General features: G+C 40.0%; 1 protein-coding gene and 1 pseudogene across 2 annotated transcripts in view; one reads left to right on the top strand and one right to left on the bottom strand.

The window, feature by feature from the left end:
- The first annotated feature begins 392 nt into the window (after nucleotides 1–392).
- LOC307192162 (ferritin light chain-like) lies at nucleotides 393–1,169 on the top strand (annotated as a pseudogene). The gene has a single exon. The product of its transcript is annotated as a ferritin light chain-like (transcript).
- A 4,129-nt stretch (nucleotides 1,170–5,298) lies between these two features.
- The window catches only part of LOC307198350 (UDP-N-acetylglucosamine--peptide N-acetylglucosaminyltransferase 110 kDa subunit-like), a gene marked incomplete at its 3' end in the record, with an annotated part of 32,832 nt that continues 21,722 nt past the window's right edge, over nucleotides 5,299–16,408 (bottom strand). The window contains exon 2 of the mRNA XM_079945209.1: nucleotides 5,299–8,439. Coding sequence (XP_079801335.1) covers nucleotides 5,299–8,439 — 3,141 coding nt within the window. The remainder of the gene's footprint in view (nucleotides 8,440–16,408) is intronic.

Below are 16,408 nucleotides of genomic sequence, written 5' to 3'. Positions count from 1 at the left end.
ACTGGGTGGTGGTTTTTAGCATCTGAAAACTCAAGAAATATGCCTGAGATATTATTATCTGAGTACTTCAGAGAGGAACTACAGCAGAGGATATGGGGGATGGGTCTGTCCTAGGAAGGCCCCATAGGGTACTGCTTGGTTACAAGGTGACCATACGTTGAGAACCACTGCTCTAGTGGCTTGGAATGTTAAGAAAGTAATGGAAGAATCCCTTCCCAGGTCTAGATTCTAGTATCGCCAGCTATTTTGGTCGGGGGAAGGGTAAGTTTTGTCCTTTCTTGGACTTCTCGTTCATTTATATCAAAGCCTATTTGAGGCAGTGCGCTCGGCGGTCCTGCAGATCTGTCTTTTGCTTCAACAGTGTTTGGAATGAACAGACCCAGAGACGCTCCTTGCTCCAGCCCCCGACCACCCTTCAACCTTTCTTCCTGTCACAACCTTTGGAATCAGCCACTCAGCTATCCAGCCTCCAGGACAGACCAACACCGTTTTTTTGAGATTAGCTCCTTATCACTGATCAACCATGAGTTCCCAGGTTCGTCGGAATTATTCCATCGAGGTAGAGGCCACCGTCCACCGCCTGTTCAACATGCATCTGGGGACACTTACCTCTCTCTGAGCTTCTATTTCGACAGCAACAATGAGATTCTGGACAGTGTGGGCCACATTTTTCGCCAACTGGCTGAGGAGAAGTGTGAGGGTGCCCAGCGTCTCTTGAAAATGCAAAGCCAGTGCTGCGACCGCGCCCTCTTCCAGGATGCGCGGAAGCCTTCTCAAGATGAGTGGGGTAAAACCCAGGACGCTGTGGAAGCCGCCATTCTTAGGGAGAAGAACCTGAACCAGGCACTATCGGATCTGCGCGCCCTGCGTTCCGCCCACGCAGACTCCCACCTCTGTGACTTCCTGGAGAGCCGCTTCCTGGAGGAGCAGGTGAACCTCATCAAGAAGATGGGCGACCACCTGACCAACCTCCGCAGGCTGGCTGGTCCGCAGGCTGTGCTGGGCGAGTATCTCTTTGAAAGGCTCACCCTCGAGCACAAACAGGAGTCTCTGAAGTCCAGCGGCCTCTGAGGAGCCCCTCTGGCGTCAGAGCTTCTGCCTGATGCCCCGCTCTGCAGCCACTAGGCAGCTTTGTAACCGCCCTGGAGCCCTCTCCCAAGCCTTGGACCAAATGGAGACAACGCTTTTTGCAGAAGAAAACAAAAAAAGCCTATTTGAAACACAAACAGAATAAAGAGTAATAAATAAATAAATAAATAAATATATTCATGTTCTTTTAACATATGAATTGCCCCACTTTATCTGTGTGAAATAAGTTTGTTCCCGTTATTGTGCTAGTTCTCAAGCTTTGCTGCTCGTATGAATCACCTAAAGAGCTTTTAAGAAAAACATTGGTGTCTGGGTCCCAGCCCCAGAGATTTTGATTCAGTAGGTCTAGGGAGGAGCCTGGGCACGGGGAGGTCTCAGAGTTCCCCAGGTGATTCTAACGTGCAGCAACTTTGTGAACCACCTCTTGGCTTCAATCCAGCTAGTGATCAGATATTAAATCTAAGACACATGGGCTAGTGCGTGAGCTCTGTTGCTAGGTGTATTCCATTTTCTTCCTCCTGAAAGATTCGTGCCAGGGAAAATGATTGATAGTTGTGTTACTTCTCTGAAATGGATTGAAATTTCCAATTAGTGTGAACAGGGGAGGGTGAGTGGGTGAATGCAATAAGGTGTATCATTTACGTATTGCCCTATGTGTAAAAGGTTTTTGCAACTGAGGTCTGCCCTACTTTTCATGCTAATGGTAATGCTTGTCCTCCTAATGCAGCTGTAAACTTTATAAGCCCATAGGTAGACAGCATCACAAAATATTTACCCCTCCCCACTGGCCCACTCTCAAGCTTCACTCCCCTTCCCCAATACACAAATGTACATCAATGCGCTTGAGACCAATATCAACATATTGACCTTCAATTGTTCTACTTTGCAGCTTCCCTCTTATCAGGAGATGTCAGCATTTAGTGCAAGGACCAATGCTTGCCTCTTGGTGAGTAATGTAGACAATGCCTCCAAGAGACAAACAGCCCTTAGGGAGGGGGAAAAAGTCTTTCAAAAAGGTTGATGCCCAGAGGAGGCATTTCCAGTCATCTCAGCTTAGAGGTCAAATATCCAAAATAAAAAAAGGTTAAAAAAAAAGAAGAAGAAAGCAAGGAAGAAAAGAAGGAAACAATTTTCTTATCTCATAGTAATAAGGCAGTTTTCCTTAAAAAAAAAAAGACTTAAGTCTTAAATTCTCTTTCCTAATCAAAATGTGCTTTTCTGTCTTTAGACTATTCCTCTTATATCCTGTATTATTCATGATGTGTAATTTCTTGAAATAGCACATGGCTGAAAACAGAAGCTAACCTCTTGTCCACTATGAATTAAATCTTCTTTTCCTAGGACCCATCTACAATGTACAATTTGGGGTTTGCCAACATAATTATTTTCTCTGAAATAAGTTACAGCATTTTGCCTTTTCACTGTATATAGTTATACAATATATTGTTAACACAACATAGTTAATATAGTCAATATAGTAAATACAACTATAACACACATGATATGATGCCACTTTGGTGATTTTCTTCATCCATGTAATTCTGAAATTTGACAGTATAGTTTTCATATTCTAATGAGCTGAGTATTACCTTTGCAAGGATAGAAAAATAAAATAAATTCATAATATTCTTGTGTGGTTTGCCCCTGGGGTGGATTACCATAATGGGGGATACTTGAGCCTTTCCCCAAGTCATTAAAAAACCTGCAGCGAGCAGCCCCTTGTCCTCTCCAGGGAGTGGGGGAAAGGATCTTTAATCATAATAATTCTGGGGGGAAAAATCTCGGAAATAAGACATCTGCTTCTGTGCCTTGTTGTTTTGCAGAATAGCAATGATTGCTTTAGCAGCTTCTATTGCCATATGTGTACAATAAGTAAATGAACATAAAATTGAATGAACGCATAAAAGAAGGATAAACCCACCCAGCTTAACAAATCCACTCTCTCACCTGCTGTGCCCTGAAACATGAAAGAAAGAATCACGGGATCATAAGGATTAATAAAATAACAGTCTCTCTTAACAATCCTGACAGGAGGTATAAGGATAATTTGTCTGATGTGGGACCAACAGCTTAACTGCTTAATTCTTTTTTTTTTTTTAAGGGCAACTCATTCATTTATAGTTTAAAGATTGCAAGACAACATCTGAACTTCTGTAGCACAATTTAAATGTTTTACTTTTTTGATAAAGCAGAGTATAATAGAAAAAACAGTTAGTTTCCAGTAATATCTACATCTCTATTCAGAATTAAGTCTTCCACAGACATGTTACCTGGAAACAAAAGCCTGCTACAATAAGCAAAGCTTCAACAGAGCTGCTACTTTTCGGGCCAGGGAAAGGTTCATCCCTATAGGAGGATGATGTGCTATGTAAAATGGCTGCAGGTCACAGCCTTGAGGGCGTTGGAAGTCTATTATCCTATTCCACATTAAGCAGTTTGGTGAACTTCAAACGTCTGTTCATCTGCAAACAAGCTGGCAACTTTTAACTGATATTTCAAGCAGATAAAAAATAAATTAAAAGAAATCCCTACACTGATGTTCCTTGATTTACACTTTAAATGGTACATTAACATGTAATTCTGGCTAAGAATTACATTTGAGACTCCTTGCTCAGGTTTTGGTTAACAGTACAAATCTTTCAGAAATTCAAGTTCTTATTAATCAATAATTTGTGAGCTAGGATATATTCAGGCATCAGCTGCAACTACAGAATAGGTGCACTGCCTCCACACTTTGGAAAGACATAATCTAGAACACTACTAGCAGGCAAAATATCTGTTAGTAGACAGCATATATGCAGTAGAGCAAGACAAAAACATATATTCATATGTTGGCTTGTTTAAGCCTCAAGCCCTCCATCCTTTGTTGAAATACAATAATTTCATTCCTATGGTTTTCAATACCAAAAACTCAACCTCCAGGAGGGCTAAAGTCTAATTTGTACTCCAAACCAAGTAGCAGTGCAGTTCGCTACTACTGAGGCTGAATCCATAAAGACTTCAAGACCACGTCCAGAAGACAAGTTATTATATATAATACCCTAGAAGGTCTGAAACATAATTATCATATACATAGCTGGTCCTTCAGAGCTCTTTACCTATAACTGTTTTTTGATGAAAGTTATTTAATGTACTGGAGATAACTGTGACTTACAGATCAAATATTTGAATACTTATACTTACCTGGGATTTCATTTCTGCTGAAAGAAAAAGGAAGAACAGGACTCACTTAAAAAAAACCAAACTTTAGAAATGGAAGTAAAAATCTTATCACACACTATCACTTTTGGAAGCAGCATAGAGGGGCAGTCAACGGTAAAACACTGGTGAAATAGGTCAAAACTCTAGGCCAAAAATCCATTATTATTATCATCAGTGACAGTACCACAACTGTGCCCTTCGTAATTAATATTCACTCCTAAGAATCTTCATTTGGCACCAGATGATGTGTTTAAGAGAAACACTCTGGGAGGTTTTGAATCAGACTTGGTTTTTTGTTAGCCAAGTTACAAGAGAATTTTTAAAGTGGGGGGAAGGGAAGAAGGAAACGGACCAGGAAAAGAATTTAAGCCATCATATATAAACCAACAAAGCACTGATAGTTCCAAACATTATGTCAGACACTAAAATGACTGATATAGGCTCAAGTGGTTTATAAAACCTATAAAAAGACTACACCAGCAAAGTCCCCATATCTGTAGAGTTCAGAAACTAAAACAAGGAATATTTTAGCTTAAAACCTTATCTCAAGAGAATCATATACACTTGACATGAATAAAAATATCTGAAACCAAACATTTTTAAAAGCTCCAATACCCAAAATATAAAGAAAAAATTTAATTCAGAAGACTCAATCAATTCATGATAATCACAAAACGGCTGGGCAATCTCTATCTCCCGTCCACACTAACCATCCACCCCATGGAAGACCAAGGGAGATCAGACCTTCCAGACTTACCTTCCAGACCTTCCAGACACCTGGCTGCTGCAAAATTCTATGGAGACTCCTTGTGGAACAGCAGTTTCCCATCTCTTGTGTCTCTCCCTATCATGATCATGCAGGAAGCAAGTCTGGCTGTGCTATTTCTTATCATTGTCTGTCACCCATCTGCAACATGGTATTGTACAGATAAGGAAAAAGTAGTTCCCTTTCCCCCAGAAGGTTGAGGCTCAGGTACAGGGTAATTCTCCTGTGCACACTGTCATTATTTAGGCCGACTCAGTGACTTCAACAGGCTTAATCATGTGATCAGGTTTGTTGCCAGCTGCATAATGCTCCCACATCTGTAGATAGAGCTGCTCTAGTTCCATTGTGTATTGTTTAGTGTTGAATAGAGGGCTAGATGTTCTCTGCTTCCAGACTTTGCCACGAATTTTCTTCAGGTATTCTAGATCAGTTCCCAGTTTCACAGCTATGTCTTCATATTCTTGTCTATTTTTAGCAATAAGCTCAAGACAGCCTAAACAAGTGAGCTGGGAAGCTGCAACTCGGGAAGCAAGAGTCTCTCCTGGCATAGTCACCATGGGTGTCCCTGCCCAAAGGACATCCATCCCTGTGGTGTGTCCATTACAGAGTGGAGTGTCCAAGCAGACATCAGCCAGCTGGCCTCTCCGAACATGTTCCTCTTTAGGAGCAACAGGTGAAAAAATGATACGGTTCAGGGGAAGGCCCATATTTTGTGCATACTGTTGGATATTAGGTTCTCCTACTGCTGGAAAACGCAACAGCCACAGTACACTATTGGGAACACGCTTCAGAATATTTGCCCACATCTGCAAAGTAGATGGATCAATTTTATATAACTGATTGAAGTTACAGTACACAATGGCATCTTCCGGTAACCCGTACTGAGAACGTGTGGTTACAGTAATGGTACGGGGAACCTCTTCTCCAGTGGCAGCCTTATTGTTGATCAGAGTAGTTGCCAGCCCATTGCTAATACTGAATCCATTAATTGTTATCTGAATTTGTCCTCTGTTAATCATTTCAATAACTGCTTCTGCAATAGTATTCATTGGAATGACAGGCATATTAAGAGCTGTATTACTGCTGTCTGCGTTGTGCCCTCCATCAGGATACTTCATCTTGACAATTTTCACATCTGGCAGACTATCAAGAAATGCTTTGAGGTCGATGCCATTCAGCACAATCCGATTGTCATAAATGTGCCCATTGGACTTAAAATCGATGACTGCTTTCTTCTTCAGGTGAGGGAACATATTAGCATGATCACCAATAAAGAAAGTATGGGGCATATAAGCCAGTTTCTCAGAATACTGCTCAGCAACTTCAGCAGGTGAAGTTTCCTGATCAGTGATGATATAATCCATGAAAAGCACGCCACTGGTCCCAGGGTAGCCCAGCCACATTGCCTGAATAGGAGCTGGCCTGAGAGCAAAGAGTTCATTTCGAGCACACTTGGTATAACCATTCATATTTACAAGGATGTGTATACCATCTTGATGGATGCGATCAGCTGCTTTCCCATTGCATGGAATCTGAGAAAGATCAATGAAATGATGGGCTTCTGCCATCACCTTTGCTCGGAAGTTTGTGCCATCATCTGGGCTCAGGGCATAACAGAATACCTCAAATTTATCAGGATTATGCATGCCTGGAATAGACTGCATAAGATGAGAAGTAGGATGATTCCCAAAGTCAGAACTCACGTATCCTACACGCAGTCGACCATCACTGAGCTTCAAGTCTTTTGGATGTTCATACGGTGGTTTATGAAGGACATTTATCTTATCCAAGCAGAGGTTCCCATGCCGCTCAGCAATAGCCTTCCTGAAGCCATGAGAAAGAGGATAGAGCATACTATGATGAGGCTGCACAGAAGGCAACCTATTCTTCTCCAGCTGGTCAGTCACAATGCTGACCAACTTCTTCATTCGCTCATCATAGTCTGTCCAATCACAGACGATCTGCAGGCAATGAGCCAAATTACAATAAGCGTCAGGAAAATCAGGTTTAAGCTTCAGAGCAGTGCGATAAGAAGCAATTGCTTCTGGAATATTCCCTGAATCCTTGTGAATGGAAGCCAGACTGCTGTGGGCATCCGCAAATGCAGGGTTAATCTGAATGGCACGAGTATAACACTGCAAGGCTCCCTGAACGTCCTGCATCTCCTTTAGAGTGTTTCCCATGTTACAGTAGGCATCAGCAAAGGTAGGACTGATTCGAACAGCCTCCTTATAATGCATCAGAGCTTCCTGCAGTTTTCCCTGCTGCTGCAATACACTTGCTAAATTTGAATGGGCAGCAGCAAACTCTGGGAAGACTTCTAATGCTTTACGATACAAGCAAACTGCCTCTTCAATGTTTCCCTGTTCTCGGTTGATATTGGCTAGGTTATTCAGAGAGTCTGCATGGGTGGGACACAGCCACAGAGCTGTATTATAACAGTCTTCTGCTTCGGCAACACTGCCCTTCTCTTTGAGAGCATTGGCTAGGTTGCAGTAAGCATCAGGGAAATGTGGTTGCAATTCAATAGCTCGCCTGTAGGTGTCTATTGCCAGATCTATCAGGCCTTGCTCATAGTATACACAAGCCAGGTTGCCATGCACCACTGCATGATTTGGACTCAAGCTTATGGCACGAAGGTAAGCTGCCACAGCTCTGTCAAAAATCCGTGCCTCTTTCAAGACATTTCCTAAATTAATATAAGCATCCAGAAAATTGGGGTCAAGGTTGACAGCCTTTTCAAAGTGATGAATTGCAAGCCAAATCTCCCCTTGTGCATTGAAAACACAGCCAAGATTACTCCAAGCTACTGCAAAGTTCGGTTGCGTCTCAATTGCTTTCACATAACATGCTTTGGCTTCTTCCAACCGACCCAGGGCTTTGAGCAGGTCCCCTAGGTCACTGCAAACACTGTACAAATCACGATTGTACTGAAGGGCAGAGACGTAAGCTTGTACTGCCCCTTCCTTGTCGCCTGCTGCTACCAAAGCGGCTGCCAGGTTAATATAACCATCAATGAAGTCTGGTTTGAGACACAATGCATGCCGGTAATGCTCAACTGCTTCCTGCAACTGCCCTCTTTCCTTGTACACATTCCCCAAATTCGAATAGGCTTCTGCCAGAAGAGGGTTCTGTTTAATTGCCAGAGTACTATAGTGGGCAGATCTGTCCAGCCTTCGACACTGGAAATGTATAGATGAAAGTAATAAAAGTACTCCAGTATTGTCTGGCTCCTGTCTCCACAGCTGCATGCAGTGTCTCTCAGCTGCCTCAAAATCTCCTGCCTGATATTCCTGATGTGCCAACTCAGCTAACCCTTGGAAGGAAAGCATACGTCTCGTTGGTTCTGTGCTGTCGGCCACGTTGCCCACAGAAGACGCCATCTGGAGCTTCTGGAGAGAGTGAGAAAAGGAGGTAATTGAGTCCCGCTGCCGCCACTACTGGCAAGAATGTTTCTAGAGGTAGCAAACACAAGCGCAGCAGCCGTACCACTGCTTTGGCAGGCTTAAGCGGCGGCGACAGTTACAGGCACCGAACCTTAGGAACTCTGGTTGGCCATCTACCTCTCACGCTCTTGAAATCTTAATTCTTAACCCTGCCCTCTTCCACCATTTTTCTCCTAATAAGGGAATAAAAATTACCTATACATTTGCCTTAGAAGAAATCAAAAGTCAGTAGTCCAAACACTTTTTAAAATTTTGTTTTCTGTCCAGTTGGAAATGAAATACATGATTGAGTTTTCTTCATCATTCACATAGTCAATGTGGAAAACATTAGGGCCATGAATTTCAATATGGTAAGATCAGAAAATTTTAAATTGGCCTTCCCAAACCACTAATAAGTAACCGATATTGTATATAATGCTAAAATCTTAGAGACTGAGTTTGATATTTTAAAAGTTCTGAAAACATTAGCTAATTTCTCCTCATCATATTTCTCATGCCTCAAACCTGAATATTACTTTTTTAAAAATAATTTTTATTTATTTATTTATTTTTATTTTGTCTGCATTGGGTCTTCAATGCTGCGTGCGGGTTTTCTCTAGTTGCGGCGAGCGGGGGCTACTCTTTGTTGTGGTGCACGGGCTTCTCATCACAGTGGCTTCTATTGTTGTTCCACAACTCCTTTTAAGGTCCTACGAAGAACCCTAGAAATTAGTTCATGTAATTATAGGTTTTTGCAAAATTGTCAAAAGTGAGATATTTTAACTTCCATCAGGTAAGACCAGTGTCTCTTTCTTTGCCAATTTTCCTTCTATTATATTCCACTATGTTGGATCATATTGGAATGGCCACAGGCTTTTTGGGAAATCTGGCTAAGGAGATGTTTCAAGTGAGGCTATTATGTGATTTTCAGACATCACCATATGTAATTGACTATACACTATCCCATTACAGGAATAACTTCCAGTACTCTTACTGACTACTCTACTGACTTAACTAGCACAAGACACAGAAGCGTAAGGACAAAAACCACCTTACAATATAGCCATGTCTTGCACTTCACAGCTCTTAAAGCATGTGTGTTTGAAGAAGAAAAAAGAACTGAAATGTATAAAACCAGAAGCTATTATACTGTGGAAAATGATTTCAATCAACAGGCATGTGAACGACAAGTCAAAGATTCAGTTCTCGGGATTCCCTGGTGGCACAGTGGTTGAGAGTCTGCCTGCCGATGCAGGGGACACGGGTTCATGCCCCGGTCCGGGAAGATCCCACATGCCGCGGAGCGGCTGGGCCCGTGAGCCATGGCCGCTGAGCCTGCGCGTCCGGAGCCTGTGCTCCGCAACGGGAGAGGCCACAGCAGTGACAGGCCCGCATACCACAAAAAAAAAAAAAGATTCAGTTCTCATCAATGCTTAGTCAAAACGGAAATTTTCTTCTGTCAAGAATATACTCCAGGGGCTTCCCTGATGGAGCAGTGGTTAAGAAGCCGCCTGCCAATGCAGAGAACACGGGTTCGAGCCCTGGTCCAGGAAGATCCCACTTGCAGCGGAGCAACAAAGCCCGTGCGCCACAACTACGGAGCCTCTGAGCCACAACTACTGAAGCCTGCGTGCCTAGAACCCGTGCTCTGCAACAGAAAAGCCACCACAATGAGAAGCCTGCGCACTGCAACAAAGAGTAGCCCCCACTCGCTGCAACTAGAGAAAGGCTGCGCACAGCAACGAAGACCCAACACAGCCAAAAATAAATAAATAAATAAATAAAAGAATATACTCCATCAACAATGTGTGTAATGGAATGGTGTGAATGAGTATTTTATCAGAATTCCTGTAATGCACAAACCTATAGTAGTACTGAAATCAGTAATGCATTTATAATACTAAATATTCATGAGGAAGTAATCCATAGAGGTTTTCTCAAAGTTAACAATGAAAATTAATATGGCATTATCAATAATAAATTGTGAAGCTGAAATAAACTTTTCTAAACTATTAATAACTAAAAGCAAATTCTAATCAACTATGTTAATAGAAATCTATGTCTATAAACTACAAAGTTTATTTCTTAAAATTTTATTTCTAAAATACATCAACTGTCATATGAGGAGGCAGTTAAAGAATATATAGCTAAAAGAGTGGGGGAAAAGTTTTATAGAGACACATCTGGCAGTAAATTTTTAAATGTCATTTTTCTAGATTTTGTGACACCCATAGTATTGATATTTGAATGCATTTAAAATATTGTAATTTGAAGATTTGCTACTTCCAGGTAGAATAAAATATTTTGAAGCAAAACAACATTTCCACTGAGAAAAACAAAAAAAGCCAAATAAAATAGCCAGCATTCAATCAAAAAGTTCTAGACAAACCAAGAGATAGAATCATATGACTAAAATTCTAAGAAAAGAACAGATAATACAAAAATATTTATATAAGATATTGTGTTTCTTTATCAGGAAAAGTCTTTATTAAGAAAAGACTTTAAAATCATCAGAATTAATATTATATTTTATTTATTTGTATACTTTATTTATATATTTATGTAAAGAACTTAAAGATAAAGCCCTAGTTAAGGCAGTGACAATAGCAGTAGCAATGAGAGTGAAAAGAAATGGTTATATTCAAGCATATTTTGTCAGTAAAAGTACAAGATCAAATGTCTGACTGCATACATGGAATGGATAGACAGAGTGGGAAAAATCAAAGTTAACTATAGAGGTTCTAGTGAAGATGGGGTTGCCACCACCCAACCCAAGGGGTTGCGATCATCCCCAAGGTCTAGGAGACTCAAAGGTAAGGTCATGGTCAGAGGAAAAGTTAATTGGTGGGAAAATAAAACTCCCAGTCTCTCCATCTCCTTATACCAGTTTTTTTTAACCTGTTTATTGGAGTATAATTGCTTTACAATGGTGTGTTAATTTCTGCTTTATAACAAAGTAAATCAGTTATACATATACATATGTCCCCATATCTCTTCCCTCTTGCATCTCCCTCCCTCCCACCCTCCCTATCCCACCCCTCTAGGTGGTCACAAAGCACCAAGCACATCTCCCTGTGCTATGCAGCTGCTTCCCACTAGCTATCTATTCCTTATACCAGTTTTGTTTTTCTGCTTATATACGTAGCAGCATTTCATTCAAGGGGAAAGTCATTGATCTGACTGGTCAAATTAAACAACATAGTTCAAGGCACATTTACAGTGGTTAGTTCCTCCACAATTTAGAAAGTCACGTTCACAATTTCCCTCTTCCTACACCGCGGAACACATTGGCCATTCCTCCAAAGTTTCCACTCCATAGAGCGGACCAGAGATGACATTAGCCTAGAACTGAGAGCTTGGCATGAGATGGTGTCAGCCCCACGTAGAGCTCTGGCATAAGTTATAACCCAACCCAGCTCTACAGAGAGCTCTGCATGGAATCCTGGGAGTAAACTCAGCCATAATAATGGGATTCTGTTTTTCATTTGCTTTTCTTCCTTCTTTAACTTTCCCTGGCCACTCTGACAAACAAACTTTCAGGCATTCCTCGGCCACTCACTAATTTTATTCCATTTAATGTCATCCAGATTCCCAAGAAAATTACTAACAATAAGGAGGGAAATTTGGAACATGGTGAGTTTTAGATGCCTGAAATATACAGGTAATTGAATCCAGTTAAGTAGCAAATTATCTGGATCTCAAATAGGCCAGTAGAATAGCAGACTAAGCTCAATTTAATGTACTCTTACTGGAGACACATGTAAATTCTGGGTCAATTTTGAAAAAGTTAAAAGCACATAGCTGAGATTAAAAGAAAGAAAGGAACGCCTGCATGTTTCAGAAAGTAACAGAGAAATTAAATCCAGAGAAAGAAGAGCGGACTGATGTCTGTGGGTTCCGTTCCTTAGTATAGGCCTTATGTAAATAGGAGCTGGAGCTAGAAATCTAACATTACCCTGAGGCCAGGAATTTAGACTCAGGATGGAACAATATTGAGAAGTTGGTACAGATATCCTACAGAAATTTCATGAGGAACTGCTTAGTCCATTAAGAGGGCCAAGGGCGGTCGTGAGGAAGATTGATATCTCTTGAAAACCTTCAGGTACAGAAAACATCAACACCTCTGAAAAGTAGGCCTGTCCTTCCCAGCGTTGTGATGGCCAGGTTGTCACTACCTGTAAGGCCCTGTATGAATCAGAAACTGCAAGGAGAGTAATTCAAAGAAAAACAGATGCAGGATGGGTTTGGCAATAAATCCTAGGACCCTATCAGAAACAAAATTAAAACCACTCTAAAGGGAAATTTTAACAAACCAGAGCAGATAGTATCCTAACCAGAATAGAATAATAATTCTGAGGAAGTTACTTTAGTTATTTAAGTAATATTCAATGCATTTCCATGGCCAGGCCCTTTTGAAGAATTCTAAAACATATACAAACAATTCGTTTACATCTTATATATCCCACCATCCAGAGCAAAATTCACTTAAGTACTGTACTGGTGGAAACTGGGCAGCACTATGGAGACAATAAAAAGGTGTTTACCATCAAAAAATGTGAAGGTAAGAAAGATAATGTCTAATTTTTAATTATCCTGTGGTTTATTGAAATCTTTTGGAAACCCAAAATAGAGAAAACCTAGGAGGCAATGAAGACTTAAATCTTTAGAGATTTATCAACTCATCTATAAAAGCTTTATTAATCTCTTCTTTTAATACCATTCCTGAGAGGTATAAATGTGTCCAGTGATAGGGTTGAAGAAGCCTGAGAGAATTTCAATTGTTTACTATTCTTGGTCAGCTATTAAGACCTTTCAGGAGCATCTTGATTTTCATGGCATCGTCCAACAAAAAGCAGGATATTTTACAGAAAGTCCTGGTCCACTTTTTGGCTTGCTTTTTTGTTTATGTTTTTGTTTTTTTCACATTGGGCGGTACATTAGGCTACCTATTGCATACTCCCTCATTCATGCATGCATTCATTCAAACAATATTTACTGAGTTGAGATATTTAATTAACACCCAATAAATGATGTTTAGATGAATGAATGTGCTTTTTATCAAAGTGTAAGTACTGAGAAAAATTACAGAATGTATGATCCCAGCCCCACAAAAGCCCCACAAAAGCATATAATTGTGTTGAGGATATAACATATGCTGGTGAAATAACTAATATATCATATTGGACAGTTTCTAAGTTCAAAAATGAGTTTTTATAAATAATCAGAGCCTAAGGAGGACAAAGAAGGGACAGTTCATTATGGGTTGAATCTATCAATAAATGTACATTTCAGATGAGATTTGAGATTGACCTTAAAGAAAGAAGAGGACTTAGATATATGAACAGAGAACAAAAAAGGCATGGTGATACCGTGTGCTATAGTGTGGCCAATATTTATGTTCTTCCTTAAAGATAGTCAGAGATAACCCAAATGTAACTGTTTCCATTCTCAGTATCCAAACAAAATGGCAAATTCTATCTTAGTAAAACTAATGAAAAACACAGTCTTTAACAAAGACATTGTAAAGGAAAGGGGGAGAGAAAGGCTTGCATCCCACACCACACAACAAAACTTATTTAATTATTTGTTTCATTTTCTCCCTCTGAAAATTTCCTCTCCCTCTCTCTGTACGTCTCTCTTCTCCCACATCTGGCCACACTCTACCAGCCACCTTTCCAGATCTTTCCAGAACTCTCCGTCCTAGTTTCATTATGCCACAAGTTAAACATCTCACAGGTCTCCAGGATGCATCCTCATCACTTATTCCACAAAGACAGACAAAGGACACTTCTCAGGATCACGTTTCTTGGAAGGAAGAGGTCACGAGGAGTGATTATAAATACTATAAGGTGGAGAGCAGTGACTTAAAATACCATTTTTCCTCTTAGAATGTGAATACAGGGAACTTTGGGAAACTAGAAAAGCTAGAAAGGATTCATTGATAATTATTTATTTTCAATGAATAAAATAAAATGTAATAATATGGCTAAACTCTGACAGATTAACTTTTTCAAAAGTTGCTTTCACACACCTTCACTATTGGGATGTTTGATAAACACATCTTTCTTCTTTACTTTTTTCTTTCTTTGCAGATACTGGCACCAAATTTTCAAACAATAAGAACCTTCCATGTGTATGTGTAACTGATTCACTTTGTTATAAAGCAGAAACTAACACACTATTGTAAAGCAATTGTACCCCAATAAAGATGTTAAAAAAAAAAGAAAGAAAAAAGAAAAAAAAAAAAGAACCTTCCCATAAGTCCCTTGCCAGGCGAGATTAAGGTATAACAATCCAAACAGATTTTTGAAGAAGATAACTGGTTGAAAACACAGGAAAAGAGCTGGGTTTCTCTTTTTCAACAATCACATAATGAGTAATGTGGGAATTGGTTTAAAAAGTCTCTCTTCATGAGGGGCTAAGGTTAAGATTAGAACTTCTGAGGCCAGAAGAGCAAAATAACTACAACAATCCACATATTTTCAAGAGCCGCCATTTGGATGCGAGGGATTGATTTTTCCCACTATTTTTCAGCAGCTCAACTGGTGTCTTTATTAAATGACATAAGAGAATACAGTGTGGCCAAGAAGGCTTAGATTTCCTTAGCCTCAAGTCAGATATTCTCAATTGACTGTCCACTCAAATTAAAAAGAGAATTTACAAGAGGAAACTGGATTCAACTGAGTGTACTTTTATTTCAACCCTTTACCTGAATTTTTTGTTTTGTTTTCAATTCTCTGCTGGAGTGCCTACATATATATATATATATATATATATATTTTTTTTTTTTTTTCCGCTTCGCGGGCCTCTCACTGTTGTAGCCTCTGCCATTGCGGAGCACAGGCTCTGGACGCGCAGGCCCAGCGGCCATGGCTCACAGGCCCAGCTGCTCGATGGCATGTGGGATCTTCCCACACCGGGGCACGAACCCGTGTCCCCTGCATCAGCAGGCGGACCCTCAACCACTGCACCACCAGTGAAGCCCTACATTAATATATTTTTAAGAACATTTCCTTAAGTTGAAGTATGCATTCAGTATATTCATTTACTATAATTTAGAAAAGCCAAATGACTTAGGCAAATTCGTTTCTATATTGCCACAGCAGTGTACTGTGAACTAAATGACACCTGGCAGTTCTTTACTCAGATACTAACTCAGTTAGAAGGCAGAACAAGGATACCTATCCATTCAGGGAAGGAAAGGTCACTTAGCCTCTGTAGCTGTCTTAGGTCTCTTAACATCACAGTAACAAATTGAAGACTAAAAACCATATGATCATCTCAATAGATGCAGAAAAGGCTTTTGAAAAAAATTCAATATCCATTCATGGTAAAAACTCTCCAGAAAGTGGGCATAGAGGGAACATACCCCAACATAATAAAGGCCATATATGACAAGCCCATAGCTAACATACTCAATGGTGAAAAGCTGAAAGCATTTCCCCTAAGAGCAGGAACACAACAAGGATGCCCACTCTCACCACTTTTATTGAACATAGTTTTGGAAGTCCTAGCCACAGCAATCAGACAAGAAAAAATAAATAAATAAAAGTACTTCAAAATGGAAAGGAAAAAGTAAAACTGTCACTGTTTGCAGATGGCATGATACATAGAAAATCCTAAAGACACCATCAAAAAAGTATTAGAGCTCAAAAATGAACTTGGTAAAATTTCAGGATACAAAATTTATATATAGATATCAATTGTATTTCTATACACTAACAGTGAACTATCAGAAAGAGAAATTAAGGAAACAATCCCATTTACAATGGTATAAAAAAGAATAAAATACATAAGAATAAACCTGCCTAAGGAGGTAAAAGACCCGTACCCAGGAAACTATATGACACTGATAAAAGAAATTAAAGATGACACAAATAGCTGGAAAGATATACCATGGTCACGGATTAGAAGAATTAATATTGAT

Source organism: Stenella coeruleoalba (assembly GCF_951394435.1).
Source record: "Stenella coeruleoalba genome assembly, chromosome: 1".
In the NCBI taxonomy this organism is placed as follows: domain Eukaryota; kingdom Metazoa; phylum Chordata; class Mammalia; order Artiodactyla; family Delphinidae; genus Stenella; species Stenella coeruleoalba.
This window is presented reverse-complemented; position numbering and strand designations above follow the sequence as displayed.